The 19,399-nt window shown below is 50.0% G+C and overlaps 1 protein-coding gene across 1 annotated transcript in view; it reads left to right on the top strand.

Moving 5' to 3' along the window:
* SHANK3 (SH3 and multiple ankyrin repeat domains 3) overlaps window positions 1-19,399 on the top strand; it is a 147,771-nt gene that overhangs the window by 22,492 nt on the left and 105,880 nt on the right. The window contains exons 4-5 of the mRNA XM_084206476.1: window positions 12,911-13,114; window positions 16,212-16,283. Coding sequence (XP_084062602.1) covers window positions 12,911-13,114; window positions 16,212-16,283 — 276 coding nt within the window. The remainder of the gene's footprint in view (window positions 1-12,910; window positions 13,115-16,211; window positions 16,284-19,399) is intronic.

Here is a 19,399-nt window from a genome sequence, read left to right as displayed (position 1 = left end):
GGAGGGAGGCACCGGGCACCGAGGGAGGAGGGAGGGAGGGAGCCCCGAGCGGCCGCCGCCGAGCCGGGACTGCCGCCGAGCCGGGAGGGATGCGCACCGGGACTGCTGCCGAGCCGGGAGGGATCCGCGCCGAGCCGGGAGGGATGCGCACCGGCACCGCGCCGAGCCGGGAGGGATGCGCACCGGCACCGCGCCGAGCCGGGATGCGCAGCGGGAGCCGCACCGGGAGCGCCACCGCGAGCCGCCCGCGCCGGGATGCGCAGCGGGACCCGCACCCAGAGCAGCCCTCACCCGCGCTCACACCGGGCCCGATCCGCGCCCGGATCCGCACCCCGACCGGCCCCAAACCTCGCTCGGACCGGCCCCGTTCCGCACCCGCGCCGGTCCCGACTCTCGCTCGGACCCGTCCCGATCTGCGCCCTGATCCGCGCACGGTTCGGCGCCGCACCGGCGCTGGCCGCGACCCGCATCCCGCCCGCTCCCGGCCCCGCTACCGCCCCGGCAGCACCGGCAAACTTCTCCCCGCCACGGGCCCGCCAGGACGGCTCCCGCTGCCCGGGTCCCTGCTGCCCCGGTTCCCCGGTGTCCCCATCCCGGTGTCCCCCCGCTCCCGCAGTGCCGGTGGCAGCGCTGCCATCCCGGGGTGCTGCGGTGCGGCCGCAGCGCGGGGCCGCTCCCCGCCCCCGGGGTCTGCACACACCGGGACCGGGCTGGGAACGGGACCGGGACCAGAACTGGGACAGGGACAAGGACCGGGATTGGGACCGGGACCGGGCTGGGAACGGGACTGGGACCAGAACTGGGACAGGGACAAGGACCGGGATTGGGACTGGGACCGGGCTGGGAACGGGACTGGGACCAGAACTGGGACAGGGACCGGGCTGGGAATGGGACTGGGACCAGAACTGGGACCGGGACCGGGCTGGGAACGGGACTGGGACCAGAACTGGGACAGGGACCGGGCTGGGAACGGGCAGCAGGGGTGGCTCCAGCCCTGGCCTGGAACCGGGAGTGGCTCTGGGACCAGGACAGGAATTGGGATCAGCTCCAGGACTGGGACCAGGACCCGGCTGTGGGGTCACTGCGCTGGTGTGGGACGGTCACTCATGTCCTGGGTGCTCCGCTGGGCTGGACAGTGGTGTGGGGTGGACGCTGGTGTGGGGTGATGGACACTGGTGTGGGGTGATGGACACTGGTGTGGGGTGATGGACACTGGTGTGGGGTGGGGTGATGGACACTGGAATGGTGTGGGGTGATGGACACTGGTGTGGGGTGGTGGACGCTGGTGTGGGGGGTCATGTGCCAGTGCCATTGGTGGGATGTGCTGGAGCAACCCCAGGAGTGACCCCAGAGGGACCCCAAACTCCAGGGGTGTCCCCAGGAGCCAGGAGTGACCCCAGGGTGACCCAGGAGGGCACGGCCCTGATGAGGTCACAGGGATCCAGGAACCTGGAATTCCCTGGAATTGGGGGATTTGTAGGGAATGAGAAGCAGGGAAAGACGGAGGGCTGCGGTGATGGGGGTGATTAGCAGCCCTCATTAGGGGAGTGGGCACCTGGAGGTGACAAGGGTGAGGTGACAAGGGTAAGGTGGCAGACCTGGGGTGAGGTGAGGGCACCGAGGGCAGTCAGAGCCTCCTGGACAGGAGAAATTCTCTTTTGGGGCCCGGTGTGGGGTCCCCACGGGACAGCGGGGTGGTGGCACTGGGGACACAGGACCTGGCAGAGACCGGTGGCGCTGGGGAGACAGAGCCTGTGTCTGGTGGCACTGGGGACACTGAGCCTGTGGTGGCACTGGGGACACAGGGCCTGTGGTCAGTGGCACTGGGGACACCAGTCCTGTGTCTGGTGGCACTGGGGACACCGAGCTGGCCGAGGGCCATCCCGGAGGTGCCTCTGGAGCTCTGGATCTGGCCCTGGATCCTCATCCCAGAGATTCCTCTGGAGCTCCGGATCCACGGCCGATGTCCCACTGGCTCTTCCATGAAAACTCTGCTGGAGATGGGAATTCTTTGGGATCGCCAGGATGGGAATTCTTTGGGATCACCAGGATGGGAATTCTTTGGGATCGCCAGGATGGGAATTCTTTGGGATCACCAGGATGGGAATTCTTTAGAATAACCGGGATGGGAATTCTTTGGGATCATCAGCATGGGAATTCTTTAGAATAACCGGGATGGGAATTCTTTGGGATCATCCGTTTTCCAGCCCCAAGTCCGGCTCCGTCCCAGCATTCCTGAGGTCAGGAATTCCATGAAGCTCAGGTTATTGGAATTCCCATCTTTTCTCTGGGAGCCTCCAGGTGGGATTTGAAAGTCCCAGGAAGTTTTCCCGCCCTCCTGGAGTTTGCTCATCCCGAATCCTTGGAATTCCCTGGCAGTGCTGGAATTCCCAGGTGCAGTTCTCCCCCCGGTTTTCCTGGGAATAAAGGGCCTTTTCCATCGGCACATCCTGGTCTCTGTCCCCTGCCCCTGAGCCAGGGAAGAGGGCTTGAATTTCCCACCCCTGGAAAATCCCGGGAGAGCTCCTGGTGGGTGGCGGAGCTGCTCCAGGGAATTCCCAAAACCTCTGGAATTGCTCCCAACCCTCGGCATTCCAGAGCTCCAGAAAATCTGGGACAACGCCCTCAGGTTGGTGCTGGGAATGTTGGGATTATTCTGTGCAGGGCCAAGAGCTGGACTTGGAGATCCTGGGGGGGGGAATTCCAGCTTGGAATGTTCTGGAATTCCATGGGAGGGGGGAAGTTTTGCAGGGAATGGGGCTGTGGGAAATAAGGAATTTTTGGGGTCTTTCCTTCTCTTTTCTCGTTCCCTTTCCCTCCCGAGTGTCCTGTGGGGTGATGGGATCACAATTCCTGCTTCTCCCGCTCGGATTGGGGAGGCAGGAGGTTGGAATTCCCTGAGGGGGTCTGGAATATCCTGGAGTGTCCAGGGGACCTGGAATGTCCTGGAATGTCCTGAGGTGTCCAAGGAGAGGGTCTGGAATGTTCTGGAATGACCTGAGGTGTCCAAGGAGAGGGTCTGGAATGTTCTGGGATGTTCTGAGGTGTCTGAGCAGAGGGTCTGGAATGTTCTAGAACGTCCTGGAATATCCCAGAATTGTTTGAGATGAGGATCTGGAATGTCCTGGGGTGTCCAAAGAGAGGGTCTGGAATGTTCTGAAATATCCCGAGGCATCCAAGGGGTCTGCAATGTCCTGAGGTGTCCAGGTGGGAGTTCAGGAATGTTCTGGAATGTTCCGAGGTGTCTGAGCAGAGGGTCTGGAATGTTCTGGAATGTCCTGGTGTGTCCAGGGGTTCTGGAATATCCTGGGATGTCCGAGCAGGTCTGGAATGTTGTGGAATGTCCTGAGGTGTCCAAGCAGAGGGTCTGGAATGTTCTGGAATGTCCTGAGGTGTCCGGAAGGTTGGGAATCCGAGGGTGTCCCACCGATCCTGGTGCAGCATTCCAGGGAATCCATGGGGTGTCCCACTGAGCCCAGGGAAGGGTTCCAGGGAATCCATGGAATGTCCCGCTGGTCCCGGTGCAGCATTCCAGGGAATCCATGGAATGTCCCGCTGGTCCCGGTGCAGCATTCCAGGGAATCCATGGAATGTCTCACTGATCCCAGTGCAGCATTCCAGGGAATCCATGGAATGTCCCGCCGATCCCAGTGCAGCATTCCAGGGAATCCATGGAATGTCTCACTGATCCTGGTGCAGCATTCCAGGGAATCCATGGAATGTCTCACTGATCCCAGTGCAGCATTCCAGGGAATCCATGGGATGTCCTGCCGATCCCGGTGCCGCATTCCAGGGAATCCATGGAATGTCCCGCTGATCCTGGTGAAGGATTCCAGGGAATCCATGGGATGTCCCGCCGATCCCGGTGCCGCATTCCAGGGAGCCCGGCCGTGATCCAGGATCCGGGCTCAGCCTGGAGCTCCGGGTGTTTCCCATCCTGGAGCTTTTCCATAGGGCAGGGATCTGATTTCCTCGGATCCCCTGAGCTCCGGAGATTCCCAAACCTGTGATTTTTGGGAATTTGAGAACCTGGATCACCCCCTGAGCTGGGAATGCGATCCCGGCAAAAGGAGGGCGCAGAAATCCCTGAGGATCCTTTGGAGCTTCCCTGCCCCATCCCGGAGCCGCGGATCCTTCGGGAAGAGCCGTTCCCGCCTCCGGCTGCTCCGTGGGAAGGGTGGTGGAGACCTGGGATAAAATTATCCCAACCTCCCACGGGGCCCGGGAGCTCGGAGCCGGATTTTAAGGAGACAGGAACACGCCCGAGCCGGAGTTGGTTCCTCTGGAATAATTCATGGGTTCTGCGCCGTTAAATCCCGTTGGAAAACCCATCCCTGGAATTTGGCGGGAGCAGCCTCCTGCTTTGGTAGGAAAAAGCGGCAAATCCAGGGAAAATCCCGGGGAATGTGCCGAGTTTTCCTCTCTGTCGGCAGCGCTGGAATCCTGGAGGTGCCGGAGCAAACCTCGGGATCATCCCATGGGAATGGGCTCTGTGGGGGCCGGCACCAGCTGCGATTCCAAAGGTTTTCCGTTTGTTTTTCCTCTGGAAGCAGGGAAAACTCATTCCAAGGAACCACGGGCTCGGCACATCCCAGGAAAACCGGGATGTGGGGAGATGGGAGGCTCCTGCAGCCTCGGGAAGCTGCCAGCATTCCCAGGGCTGGAATTTATGGGAACAGCTGGGAAAAATCAGGGATGTGCAGCCAGGGAGGAATTTTCTGGAGTTTTCCAAAGGTTTTCCTTCCCTGTTTTGTGCTGGCAACGCTTCCTCTTCCCTTTGAAATCATGGAAAAGCCGGAATTCAAATAAAATCCCAGTTGGATTTATCTGGGGGCAGCTCCCAGCACTGGACGGCCCAGGAGCGTCGGGCTGGAATTCCAGAGGTTTTTCCTGATGTTTTCCAGGATGTGTTGGGATCTCCCAGCCCTGCTCCCTCAATCCTTGGAATGCTGGAGTGGGAATTCCCACATTTTGTCCCTTCCTAGGAGGTTTTTAACTGGGAGCCTCCCAGTTTTCCTCCGGCTTTGCTGAGGAGATTCCTCGGTGTTCCAAGGCTGGGTGGGAATGGGAATTCTGCTTGGGAATTCCTCTGGGATGAGGAAGAGGAGGCTCCTGCCCATCCCATGGGGCCGATTCCTGAGAAGGGAAGGGAGAACATGGAAAAGGGAGGGATGGGAGTGGAGATCCCACAGGAGTGTGGATTCCAAGGGATGGGAACTCCTGGAAAAGTGAGGGATGAGAGTGGGAATGTGGATTCCAAGGGAAGAGCAAACATGGAAAAGTGTGGGATGAGGAATCGCTCCTCTTCCCACCAATTCCCTGCCTCCATCCCAAGGCTTTTCCCTTCCCCGTTTTCCCAGTACTTAGATCCCAAAATTCCTCTCTCCATTCTCCGCTCTCTCAGCCATGGGAACACTGGAAAAAAAAAGAGGGAAAATCAGGAGAATTCGATTCCTGCAAGGGGAAAATCGGGATGTCGGGAATGGCCCTCGGGAACAGCCCCGAACCTTTGATCCTTCCCCGCTTTCGCACTGCGGCAAAAACCCTGGGATGCTGAGAATTCCAATGGAATTTTCCCCCCTTTTAGGGCAGAGTCGAAGCGCTTCCAAACAGGCCGGGAGCTGCTTTTTGCTTGGAGCTTCCCATTGTTTTTCCATGGAAATGCGGCTCCTTTCAGATCCGCCGGATCGCGCTCCGTGAATGGAGCAGCTGCTCCGCTTTTTTTCCCTCTTCCCCATTTCCATTTTCCCCGTCCCCATTCCTGCAGGTGCTGCCTGCGGATTTTTCCAGGCTTTTTGTGGCTTTTTTGTTGGGAGCTGTTTTCCTGTGGCGGAGCGGGAGCATCCGGAGGGAGGATCCGGATGGAGCGGAGTGAGAGTGTCCCAAAAACCGGTGGGAATCAAACGAGTGATTCCCAAAAATCCCCTGGAAGGATTCAGGTGCTTTAACCATAAATCCCGAAATCCCTGAGCTTGGAAAAGAGTTCCAAGATCAAATCCCAGCTGGGCCTGATCCCAATCCCAGATCTCTGAGAGCCACATCCAGAAATTCCCTGAATTCCTCCATGGATGCCCATCCCGGCTTTTCCAGCCCCATCCCGGCTTTTCCAGCCCCTGATCCAGAGGAAACATTGGGAAGCTGCAGTTCCACCACATCCTGGTGGCTTTTCCCACCCCAAATCCGAACAATTCCATGGAAATAAATCCCATTTATCCCGAACAATTCTCCCGGCACATTCCAGAGGGTGCCGAGCAGCAGAACCTCCCAGAATATTCCGGCACAACCCCAAATCCCGGGAATTGCCCCGGGGGCAAAGTCACCCTCTGTGAGCACAATCAAGCAAAGTGGATCGATCGGAATCCGAGCAATTCCCGATTTTATCCGGGAGAAATCCGCCGGCAGCAGAATCCGCCCACAAATAAGCGAGGCCGCCGCGCGTTCCCGATCCGCGGCTTTTTCCAAGGAAAATCCGACTCGGATCAACCCGTGACCGGCGCATTTGCAATTTAATAAATTTAAAAGATTTTATGACCAAAATTCCCTTTTTTTTCCTCTCCCAAGTGGATTTGCTGGAACAGGACGCATCCATTGAGGCAATTTTCATGGAAAATGTCAATCCCATCTTTTCATTTTCCAGCCATTTTTCTGGGAAGAGCACATTCCGTGCTTAATAAAGAGGAATTCTGAGTCACTTGAGGCGAGGAAAAATTGGCATGAAAAGAAAATTAGTTGAGCACTTGGAAATATTCCCAAAAAAAAAAAAAAATCAGGAATAACGGCTCTGAATTCCATCTGCTGGATTCCTTGGGAATGTGGGAGCAACCAAAGAGCTCCAGCACCCACCAGGAACAGGAAAAAAAAAAAAGGGAATTTTTTTCCCCAAGAATTCCCTAAATTGAGGAGTTGGGGGTTCTCAAAATCTCGGAGTTGGGGCTTCTCAAATTCTGGGAATTCTCTGAAACGGTGGGAATGGGGAAGGAAAGGAACTCTCGGAAGGGTTCACAGCTTCCATTGGGAAGGGAAGGAAATTCCTGCCCGGATTCCCACCAAGGATCAGCAAGTTCTGGGAATGCCCTGGAGGGGCTGGAAAATCCCACAGATCCTGCTGAGAATCCCAAGAATTCCAGGATTCCCTCATTCCCTTGGGATGCAGACGGGATTCCCAGAGGAGAGTGGGAATTGTATAATTTAAGGAATGCCGTGGGATCGGGTCTGGAAAGCCCATGGATACGAAAGGGAGAAGGAAAGGCTGGAATTCCATGTCCATGGCCAGTTTGTCCTGGCAGGAAATAAGGGAAAAGGGGTTGGAATTAATGAGGGAATTAAGGAATGCCTGGGATCCAGAGTGGGAAAGAAGCAACAGGAGAAAGTTTTGCACATTCCATGGGAAAGTTCCGGATCCTCGGGATAAGGAGCGGGGCCAGGAAAGGGAATGGAGCTGGGAAGGGGCTGGAAAACTCCAGATGGGTTTGGGATTTGGGCTGGAAAACTCTGGAGGGATTTGGGAAAACTCCAGAGGGGTTTGGGATTTGGGCTGCAAACTCCAGTTGGATTTGGGATTTGAGCTGGCAAACTCCAGGGGGGTTTGGGATTTGGGATGGAAAACTCTGGAAGGGTTTGGGATTTGGGCTGGCAAACTCCATTTGGATTTGGGATTTGGGCTCAGCCTGGAGCAGAGGCAGCTCCACGGCTCCTTCGGGACGGGCTCTGGCTCATCCCGGGATTTCTCAGGGAAGCTTCTGGAAGCCCTGGGCCGGCCCCGGGGCTCCCTCATTCCCGAGGGATTTCCCTTTGCTTCCCAGATTTCCATCGGGCCTGGGCTGGGCTCGGGGTTGGGCCGTGCCGGGCGCTCCCAGATCCGGCATTTCCCGGCTTTGCCTTTTCCTCTTCCAAAGGGAAATTCCTTTTTTTTAATTTCTTTGCTTCATCCCGGATCCCATCCCACCTCATTCCCATAATTTATGTTATTCCTTTTCCAGATTTTTCCATGGTGATATCCATGAAAATTTTAACTAATTAATTCAGACCCCAAAAAAAGGATTAATTGACCCTCATCCATTCCCACGCTCCAGGAATTTTGCTTTTCCATGGAAGAATTCCTTCAGCTGGGCTGTTAAAACTCATTTTTCCGGATGATCCCGGCTGGAATCAAACATTCCGCAGCCGCCTTTGTCCCGGCTCTTCAATTATCCCGACATTCACGGGTCATTGGTTAATTAATTAATTATGGTTGATTAATTAACCAATCAAATCCTCCCCCCTGCTCCCATCGGGGATCGATAGAAATTCCGGCTTTTTGTTTTTATCCTGGTTTTTTACGGGATGAGGGAAGCCTGGAGCAGGAGCAGGAGAAGGAATGAGCTCGCCCTTGGGAATGATGGAATTTTTTTTCCTTGGAAAATTATTTCTGGGAGGTTTTATCTGGAATTCGGGAAAAATTGGGTGGGAAAAGTCCTTAAAGAGCCTCAGATTCCAGCGGGGACCCGGGATGATCCAAGCTCATCCAACCCTGCCTGAAATTTGATAAAAATTCCCTAAAAAGTTCAAAAATTAGGAATTATCCAAGCCCACTTCAATTAATTAGCAACAAGTAAATATTAACGGATGAATAATTTATTTATTAATCCTTTATTAATTAAAATTTCCTGCCCAATTCCTCCTTTTCCCTCCCTTCCCATTAAATCCCCTTTGGAATTCCGTCGGATTCAAATCCCAATTTGATTTTGCATCAAACAAAATCCTCTCATTTATTATTCAGCTTTTCCACTGTTAATTCCCATTTTTCCATCGAAAAGTTGGGAATTTTTATCCCCACCATTTTCAACCCGCGTTTTCCCAGAATTTTTTTGCACGGATGCATCAAATCCTTGTCTTTTCTTGGCTGGTTCGGAGTTTTCCCGACATTTTTTTTGGTGCTGTTGCATCCTAAATGATCAGATCCTTGGTTTTTTGTGGGAAGAGGGAGAGAAAATTCCATAGGAATGTGCAGGATTCCAATTCATGCTGGGAATTAATGGAAGGGAAATCCCGATTTTAACAGGATAAAACAGGGATTGGAGGGAAAATTCACCCTTTATTCTCCAGCTCGGAATTCCGGATTTTTCCTGGGAATCTGAGCCTGGAGCTGGAGGCTGGAATTTCCTGGGAACGGCCCCTGGAAGCATTGGACCAATCCTGGCAGGATTGATCCAGAGGGGAGGGGTTGGATAAATTTATCAACATTCCCGGGATTTCTTTGCCTTGGGATTCAAAACCCCGGAGCGGCCGCTTCCAGAGGATCCATGGAACACAGGGACACCTCATCCATGGAAAACAGGGACACCTCATCCATGGAACACAGGGACACCTCATCCATGGAAAACAGGGACACCCCATCCATGGAAAACAGGGACACCCCATCCATGGGATTTTGTCCCCTCAGAGCATCCGGGGGGACACGAAGGGAGGACAAGGAAAAGGCGGAGTCGCCAGTGGGAAAAGTTGGGAATTTTCGCTCTGGGATGGAGCAGCCGGTGAGTGCTGGAGTTTCCAAGGAATTCCTGTGGGAATTCCTGATGGGAATTCCCACCAGGATTGGAGGGATGGAGAGGATGAGGAGGGAGGAGTGTTGGCATTCCAAGTGGTGATTCCGTAGGGAAAAGGGATTTTTGGGAAGGAGCCGCCTTCAAGACCTAAAGTGCTACGAATGAATCCGGGATTTTCCATGGAAAAGTGGGAAATCCGGGAAAGAAACTTCCCAGGGAAGTTTAACCGTTGGGTTTTCCTGGGAATGTGGCAGCCAAACAGGCTTGGAATCCTGAATAGGATTGGATATAAAGGGTGGGAATTCTGAGAAATTCCAGGCTTTATTTGGATTGAATTAAAAGTTCTGAAGCGGCCACTTCCAGAGCTGGAGCTTAGTTCCAAGGATTTCTGGAAGGGCTGGAGCAGCTCCAGGGAGAAGGGAAGGAGCTTGGAATGGGAAAAATTCCCGAGGATGAGTGACAGATTTTTTTGGGAAAGTGCTGAGGAAAGGAGGGACAACATTCCAAGGTTAAGGTGTTCAAAATTTGGGAAGGAATTTTGGAAAGAAGGAGACGCAAGGGCAAAGATCCAGCAGATCCTGGAATTCCTGAGGGATCGGGAAAAATCCTGGGAAAAATCCTGGGAAAATCCTGGGAAAGTGAAGCAAGGGTGCTGCTTCCCAAGGGAAAATTCCAGCCTCAATCTGTTGGATCCGGAGCTGCCAGGGATGGACTGGGGTGGCTTTTCCAGGGAATTGTGGCATTTCCTTGGAATTCTTGACAGTTTTCCTTGTGGGGAACCTTCATCCCAGAAAACTGATGGAGCAAATCCCATGGGAAGACCTGGGTGGGATGGGGGGAGTGGATTCCCTGGAAACATTCCAAGGTTCTGGGGACTTTGGGAATATTGGGGTGATCGGGGCTGTCAGTGCTGCGGAAAGCTCAGAATTCCGGGATTTTTGGATGGAGTTTTGAACCATGAATCACCAGATGGGATTTTGGGATTGGGTTTTGTGGGATGACGCAACATCCAACGCCCTTCCCAATGGATCAGCCCCTGATTCACTGGAAAATCCCAAATCCTTTGTTTTTCTGGCTCCGGGAGCTCCAGGTGCTTCCTGGATCCTCCCTCTCACCCTTATCCCTTTTTTTTTTTGCTGGAAGCGGTTTCTCCCAGCATGGAATTAAACTCCAGGAATGTCAGGGCTGGAATTTTCCTCAGGAGATGATCTAAGCCTCGAAATTCCTGCTTATTTTGTTTTTCCCCAGCTGACTCCACAAACTGGTCCCAGTTTGGAGGGTGGAAAAAATTCCTGTGGATTCCTCCTCTCCTCCAGGATTGATTTTCCCTGGATATCCAAAAATCCCAACTCCTTCACGGGATTGTGGTTGGGAATGATGGGAAAATGGTGACATCCAGCCTGGCCTGAGATGGGATTTGGGAGCTCCCGGTGGGAATTCCCATGGATATTCCCAATCCTGTGGCTCTGATCCCTTCTCCCGCCAACCCATGGAACTGCAGGAGAATCCTGTGGGATTTTCCACCTTGTGGGAATGGGAATGCGGCTGGAATGGCATGGAAAGAATAATCGTGAAGAAAACCAGGATCCTGGGAGAAATCCAAAGGGAATCCTAGGAGGAAAGCTGGGAATGTTCCCTGGGCCTGGATTGGGGCTGGAACTTTGTCCCGGTTTTAGGAGGATCCGTGTTGGGATCCATTCCCAAATCCCTGTCTGGATCGGTGCCCAGATACATTCCCAAATCCACACAGGGATTCACATCGGGATCCATGCTGGGATCCATGCCCGGATCCACTCCTGAATCCGTGTCCAGATCCATGCCCAGACCTGTGTTCAGATCAATGTCAAGATGTGCCCGGATCCATTCCCAATCCATGCTGGGATCCATGTCAGGATCCATTCCCCAATCCATGCTGGGATCCATGCTGGGATCCATGCTGGGATCCATGCTCGGATCCATTCCCCAATCCATGCTGGGATCCATGTCAGGATCCATTCCCCAATCATGTTGGGATCCATGCTCGGATCCATTCCCCAATCCATGTTGGGATCCATGCCCAGATCTATTCCCAAATTCATGTTGGGATCCAGGCCCGGATCCATTCCCCAATCCATGTTGGGATCCATGCCTGGATCCATTCCCGAATCCATGTTGGGATCCATGCCTGGATCCATTCCCGAATCCGTGTCAGGAGCCATTCCTGAATCCATGCCGGGATTGGGAATTCCCCATTTCCCCTAGCTCTGAGCCCCCCCCAAACCCCAACTCCCCCCTTTCCCTCCTTTATTCCCCCATTCCCTGGAGAACCTGGTGGATTCCCATTTTCTCCCTCTGTTTCCTTATGGAATCCACAGTGGGAACACCCAAATTTTGGAGGTTTTTAAACAACTTATCCATAAAAACTGGGGAATTCCCCATTTCTCCTAGTTCTGAGCTCCCCCAAACCCTATTCCCCCTTCCCCATTCCCCATTTCCCATTCCCCGTTCCCCATTTCCCATTCCCCATTCCCCATTTCCCATTCCCCATTCCCCATTCCCCATTCCCCATTCCCCATTCCCCGTTCCCATTCTCCATTCCCCGTTCCCCATTCCCCATTCCCATTCCCCGTTCCCCATTCCCCGTTCCCCATTCCCCATTCCCCGTTCCCATTCCCTATTCCCATTCCCCATTCCCCGTTCCCCATTCCCCATTCCCCATTCCCCATTCCCCGTTCCCTGTTCCCCTTTCCCCGTTCCCCATTCCCCATTCCCCATTCCCCATTCCCCATTCCCATTCCCATTCCCATTCCCATTCCCCATTCCCATTCCCATTCCCATTCCCATTCCCCATTCCCATTCCCCATTCCCATTCCCATTCCCCATTCCCATTCCCCATTCCCATTCCCATTCCCATTCCCATTCCCATTCCCCATTCCCCATTCCCATTCCCTGTTCCCCATTCCCCGTTCCCCATTCCCATTCCCCGTTCCCCATTCCCCCTTCCCATTCCCCCCCCATTCCGCCTTCCCATTCCCCATTCCCCATTCCCATTCCCCGTTCCCCATTCCCCCTTCCCCATTCCCCGTTCCCCATTCCCCATTCCCCATTCCCTGTTCCCCGTTCCCTATTCCCCCTTCCCCATTCCCCATTCCCGTTCCCGTTCCCGTCCCATCCCCACTGTTTTTCCCCATTTCCATTCCCCATTCCCCATTCCCCGTCCCCGTTCCATCCCCGCTGTTTTTCCCCATTCTCCGTTCCCCATTCCCCATTCCCCATTCCCCATTCCCCATTCCCCATTCCCCGTCCCCGTCCCATCCCCGCTGTTTTTCCCCATTCCCCATTCCTGCCCCGTCCCATCCCCGCTGTTCTTCCCGCGCTGACGCCCCGTTCATCCCGCGCGGTTGCAGAAGTGTCTGCGGCTGAACCCCGACGTGCCGGTGTGGGTGTCCAAGCAGAGGATCCTGTGCACGCTCAACCACAGCCTCAAGGATGTGCTCAACTACGGCCTCTTCCAGCCCGCCTTCAACGGCCGCGCCGGCAAGTTCCTGGACGAGGAGCGGCTGCTGCGGGAGTACCCGCTGAACCCCGACACGCCCGTGCCCTACCTGGAGGTGACGGGCTGGGCTGGGAGGGAGGCTGCCTTTGGGGTGGATTTTATTATTATTTATTTTATTTTATTTTATTTTATTTTATTTTATTTTATTTTATTTTATTTTATTTTATTTTATTTTATCTTATCATCTTATCTTATTTTATCGTATTTTATTTTATTTTATCTTATTTTATCTTATTTATCTTATCTTATTTTATCGTATTTTATTTTATCCTTTTCCTTTTACTTTTCCATTCACTTTTTTGTTTATTTTAATTTACTTATTTTAATTTACTTATGTTATGTCATGTTACTTAATTTACTTTAATTCGTTTATTTCAATTTGCTTATGTTACGTTATTTTGATTTAATTTAATTTTTTACTTCTATTTACTTTATTTTATATTATTTTATTTTACTTTAAAAATATTTTTAAATATTTCATTTCAATATTTTATTTTATTGAGTTTTATTTTATTTTGGGGTTTTTTTGTTTCTTTATTTTAATTTAATTTGATGTTTTTTATGTTATTTTATTTTATTTTGATTCAATGTATTTTTACTTTTATTTGGTTCCATGTTATTTAACTTTACTTTTAAAAATAATTTGCTTTATTTTACTTTTTTTACTTTCATTTCATTTCATTTTATTTCATTATTCTATTTTCTTTTATATTATTTTCTTAATATTATTTTAATTGATTATGTTATTTTATTTATTTTAATTTACTTTATTTTTACTTCTATTTTATTTTGTTTCATTTTATTTTACTTTAAAAATATTTTATTTTGTTTTATTTTATTTTGGTTTGGGTTGTTATTTTATTTTATTTTATTTCATTTTTACTTTCGTTTGATTTAATTTAATTTTATTTTTTACTTTTAAATTTTTTTGTTTATTTTGTTTTGTTTTATTTATTTTGATTTCGTTTAATTTTGTTTTATATATTATCTCTTATCTTTCTGTGTCTCTTATCTCTGTCTATCTCTTTTCTATTCATTTATCTCTTATCATTTATCTCACATTCATATGTCTCACTTATCACTGTTTATCTCTTATCCCCATTTCTCTATATGTTATATTTTGATATCTCTTATCTCTTTTCTTTATATAATATAACCTCTGCTCTCACTTCTCTTATCACAATTTATCTCTTATCTTTGTTTGTCTCTTATCTTTCTCATTTGCATTAATTTGTCTCTTATCCCTCATCTCATATTCATTTATCCGTTGTCTCTTATCTCTCCTCGTCTCATATCTCAGCTCCATTTATTTCTTTTCTCTCATTTTAAGCTTCATATTATCTTTATATCTTATCTCTTATCTCAATTTACTTCTTATATCTTATCTTTGTATGTCCCCTATCTCTTATCTTTATCTCATATTATCTTTTATATATTATCTTGTATCAAGTTAAATAAGATAACATCAAATATCTCTGTTTATCTCTTATCTGTGTTTATCTCTTGTCTCTTTTCTTGCTATGTCTCCTATCTCTTCTGTCTCCTTATCTCAAATTCATCTATATATTGTATCTCCTCTCTTATCTGTTTATATCTTATCTTTCCCTCTTATCTCTTTCTGTCTCTCATCTCTTCTCGATGGGCTTTATCTCATACTCCTTTATCTCTTCTCTCTTTTTATCTCTCATCCCTTATCCAATATGAATTTATCTCTTACATTTTATCTCTCCTCTTTTATCTATGCTTATCTCTTATCTCTTATCTCTTATCTCTTATCTCTTATCTCTTATCTCTTATCTCTTATCTCTTATCTCTTATCTTTCCCTCTTACATTTGTTTGTCTCTCTTCTCTCTCGTCTTTACTTTTATCTTATGTTCATTCACCTCTTATCTCTCATCTCTTATCTTTTCATCTCTTAACCCTTATATTCATTTATCTCTTATCTCTTATCTTTGTATGTCTCTCCTATCTCTTATCTCTCATCTCTTATCTCTTATCTCTTATCTCTTATCTCTTATCTCTTATCTCTTTTCTTTATCACCGTCTTTATCGTCTATATCATCTTTATCTTTATCTCATATTCATTTAGCTCTTATCTCTGTTTATCTCTTTTTCCTTCTCTCTTATCTCCGTTTGCCTCTCCTCTCCTATCTAATTCATCTCATATTCCTTTATCTCATATTTATTTATCTCCCATATCTTATCTCCATTCATCTCTTATATCTTATAAACATTCTCTTATCTCTTATCCCTTATCCCTTATCTCATATTCACTTCTCTCCTGTCTCTGTTTATCTCCTGTCTCTTATCTCACATTTATCTCGTGTCTATCAGATGGCATCAATCTCTTATCTCGTGTCAATCTCTTATCTCATGTCAATTGCTTATCTCATGTCAATCTCTTATCTCGTATCAATATCTTGTATCAATCTCTTATCTCGTATCAATCCCTTATCTCATGCCAATCGCTTATCTCGTGTCAATCTCTTATCTCGTATCAATCTCTTATCTCGTGTCAATAGTTTATCTCGTGCCAATCTCTTATCTCATGTTAATCCCTTATCTGGTGCCAATATCTTATCTCATGTCAATCGCTTATCTCTTGTCAATCTCTTATCTCCTGTCAATCCCTTATCTCGTGTCAATCTCTTATCTCCTATCAATCTCTTATCTCGTGTCAATCCCTTATCTCGTGTCAATCTCTTATCTCGTGTCAATCTCTTATCTCGGATCAATCTCTTATCTCGTATCAGTCTCTTATCTTGGATCAATCCTTTATCTCGTGTCAATCTCTTATCTCATGTCAATCTCTTATCTCGTATCAATTTTATCTCATATCAATAGCTTATCTAATGTCAATCTCTTATCTGGTATCAATATCTTATCTCATGCCAATCTCTTATCTTGTATCAGTCTCTTATCTCATGTCAATCTCTTATCTTGTATCAGTCTCTTATCTCATGTCAATCTCTTATCTTGTGTCAATTTCTTATCTTGTATCAATAGCTTATCTAATGTCAATCTCTTATCTGGTATCAATATCTTATCTCATGCCAATCTCTTATCTCGTATCAATCCCTTATCTCGTGTCAATCTCTTATCTCATGCCAGTCTCTTATCTCGTATCAATCTCTTATCTCCTCCCCGGCAGTTCCGCTACAAGCGCCGCGTGTATTCCCAGCCCCTGCTGGACGACAAGCAGTTCGCCAAGCTGCACACCAAGGTGAGCCCCGAGCCCTCGGAATTCCCACGGAACTCCCTCGGGATTCCCATGGGAAACCCCAGGAGCCCCCCTGGGAATCCCCTCCGGCCCCGGAATTCCGGGGTATCCCAAGGAATCCCAGCTGTCAATCAAAGCGGCGCCAAAACTGGAATGGGAGCAGTGGTGGGCCCGGGATTCCCGTGGAAATCACCTGGAAAACCCCGGGAAACCCTGGGAAACCCCTCCGGACCCGGAATTCCAGGGTATCCTAAGGAATGGCAGCATTCCCAGTGCCAAAACCGGAATAGGAGCAGGTGGAGAGATTTCCTTGGATTTCCTGGGATTTTATCCAGACTTCCTTGGATTTTCTTGGATTTTATCCAGATTTCCTTGGATTTTATTCCATGGGGTGGGATTGGGCGGGAAGAGAGTCCAGGGGGTGCTGAAATCCGGGATCACAGATTTATCTTCCTTCTCCCTTTTCCCTTTTCCTTCGGCTACTGGTCCCAAGCCTGTGGAATTTTGGGAAGGAGCTTTCCTTTTCCCCTTTTGTCCCCCCTTTTGTCCCCCTTTTTCCTTCTCTCGTTTTCCTAGTTTTCCTCGTTTTCCTCTTTTCTCTTTTTTCCCTCTTTTTCCCTCTTTTTCTCTCTTTTTTCCCCTTTTTCCCCTTTTCCTTCCTTTTTTCTCTTTTTTCTCTTTTTTTCTATTTTTCCTCTTTTTTCCTCTTTTTTCCTCTTTTTCCCTCTTTTCCCCTCCTTTTCCCTCCTTTTCCCACCTTTTTCCTCCCTTTTTTCTCTTTTTTCTCTTTTTTCCTATTTTTTCTATTTTTTCTTTTTTTCTCTTTCTCTTTTTCTCTTTTTTCCCTTTTTTGCCCTTCTTTGCTCTTTCTCCCCCCCTTCCCCCCTTTTTTCCCCTTTCTTTTCTCTGTTTCCCCCCTTTTTTCCCCCTTTTCCCCTTTCCCTTTCCCTTGGGCCGCTGCTTTTCCAGGCCCTGTGGGGTTTTGTGGGATTCCTTGGCCTTTTCCAGTCCCTTGGAGGTTTGGGAATGCCGGGTAGGAGCCGAAGGGACAATCCCGGCCGATCCATCCTCACTCCGTGCCCGTTGGAGCGCTGCCGGCGCAGCGGGCACGGATCGACCTTTCCCGGGAAAAAAGGCTGGGATTGGAGCGGCTCCCGGGAAAAAAGGCTGGGATTGGAGCTGGATCCAGAGGGAGCGGGAGCAGGGATGGGATCCTGGCTGGCACGGGGACACCGGGACACCCGGAGAGCCTCGGGAACGGTACCGGATCCGGGGAAACGCCGGGATAACGGGCAGGGATCATTCCCGGAATGCGGTCACCCAGGGAATGGCTGGAATTCAGCATGGGGATTCCATGGGAACGTCGGGATAATGGGCAGGGATCATCCAGGGAACAGCTGGAATTCAGCACGGGGATTCCATGGGAACATCGGGATAATGGGCAGGGATCATTCCCGGAATGGGGTCACTCAGGGAACGGCTGGAATTCAGCATGGAGATTCCATGGGAACGTCGGGATAACAGGGAGGGATCATTCCCTGCGCTGGGAATGGGGCTGGAATTCAGCACAGAGATTCCATGGGAACGTCTGGATAACAGGGAGGGATCGTCCAGGGAATGGCTGGAATTCAGCACAGAGACTTCTTGGGAATATTGGGATAACGGGCAGGGATCATTCCCTGAGCCGGGAACGGGGCTGGAATTCAGCACAGAGATTCCGTGAGGTTTGGGAGCTGGGAAATTCTGATTTCAGTTCCCGTGGAATTCCAGTTTCAGTTTCTGGGAATTTCTGCTTCAAATCCGGGGAATTTCTGCTTCAGTTTCTAGGGGTTTCTCTTTCGGTTTCTGGGAATTCCTGCTTCGGTTTTTTGGGGAATTCCTGCTTCAGTTCCCGGGGAATTCCTGATGTAGTTTCTGTGGGGTCTCTGCTTCAAATCCTGGGAATTTCTGTTTTGGTTCCTGAGAATTTCTGCTTCAGTTTCTGGGAATTCCTGACCCAGCTCCTGTGGGGGGGAGGTTTCTTCTTCAAATCCAGGGAATTTCTCCTTCAGTTTCTGGGAATTTCTGCTTCAGTTCCAGGGAATTCCTGCTCTTCCATGTGTTTAATATTGAGGTTTTCCTTGGAAAAGTAGAGGTGCTGCCCCTGTGTCCTGGGACGAGGCTCTCCTGGGATTTGTGGCTCTGTCTGGTTCCTTGGGCAGGAAAATGTTGGATTTTCTGGGATTCTAAGGGATGGACGGGATTCCCTGGGAAAGGGAGCTTGTGGTGGGATCTTGGGAAGGAATTCCTGGCTGGGCTGGAATTCCCAGAGCAGCTGTGGCTGCCCCTGGATCCCTGGAATGTCCAAGGAAAGGCTGGAGCAGCCTGGGATGGTGGGATTGGAATGGGATGGGATTGAAGTCCCTTCCCACCCAAACCATTCCAGGATTCTGGAATCAAGGAGGCTCAGAATCAATCCCAAGGGATTTTTATGGAAGTTGGGGGTGGAAAAGGGAAGGGAGACCCTTCCTGGAGTCCCTGCCCTTGGAATGGGACAGGATTGGGATGGGGTCTGAGGTTCCTTCCCACCCAAACCATTCCAGGATTCCGGGTGCCGCGGCTCCGGAGATTCCTGCTGGGAGGAGCTGTGCAATTCCAGAGGCTCCGCGTTGTCCCGGCGCGGCAGCAAATCCATAATTCCCCGTTTCTGGGGGATCAATGAATCCATTTGCTGCTGCCTGGCAGCGGGAGGCAGATCCATGGGTTTGCTCCGGCCTCTCCTGGCTCCAAGGGCACGGCCGGCCTGAATTCCAGCTCTTGGGATTTTCCAGGACTTTTCCCGGATTTTGCGTTGCTCCCCCCCAAAAAAAAATCCTCCAATGTAAAGTCTGGAAATCTGGGAATGTGGGAGCTGGGATTTTCCCACCTGAGCCATTCTTGCCTCTGCAATTCCCAGAATCTGGGAATTTAATAATGGCTTCATCCAGCCAGAAAAAAAAAATGGGAAAAATCCCAAAAGTTTGGGAATTTGAGGCAAATCTTTGGGAATTCCAACCCGGGGGGACCAAATTCCAATCCCAAAATTTGGGATAGAGGGGAGGCACTGGCAGCATGAATTCCCATGGGATGATCCGGCAATT

The sequence above is a fragment of the Fringilla coelebs genome, assembly GCF_963513975.1.
Source record: "Fringilla coelebs genome assembly, chromosome: 5".
Taxonomy (NCBI): Eukaryota; Metazoa; Chordata; class Aves; order Passeriformes; family Fringillidae; genus Fringilla; species Fringilla coelebs.
This window is presented reverse-complemented; position numbering and strand designations above follow the sequence as displayed.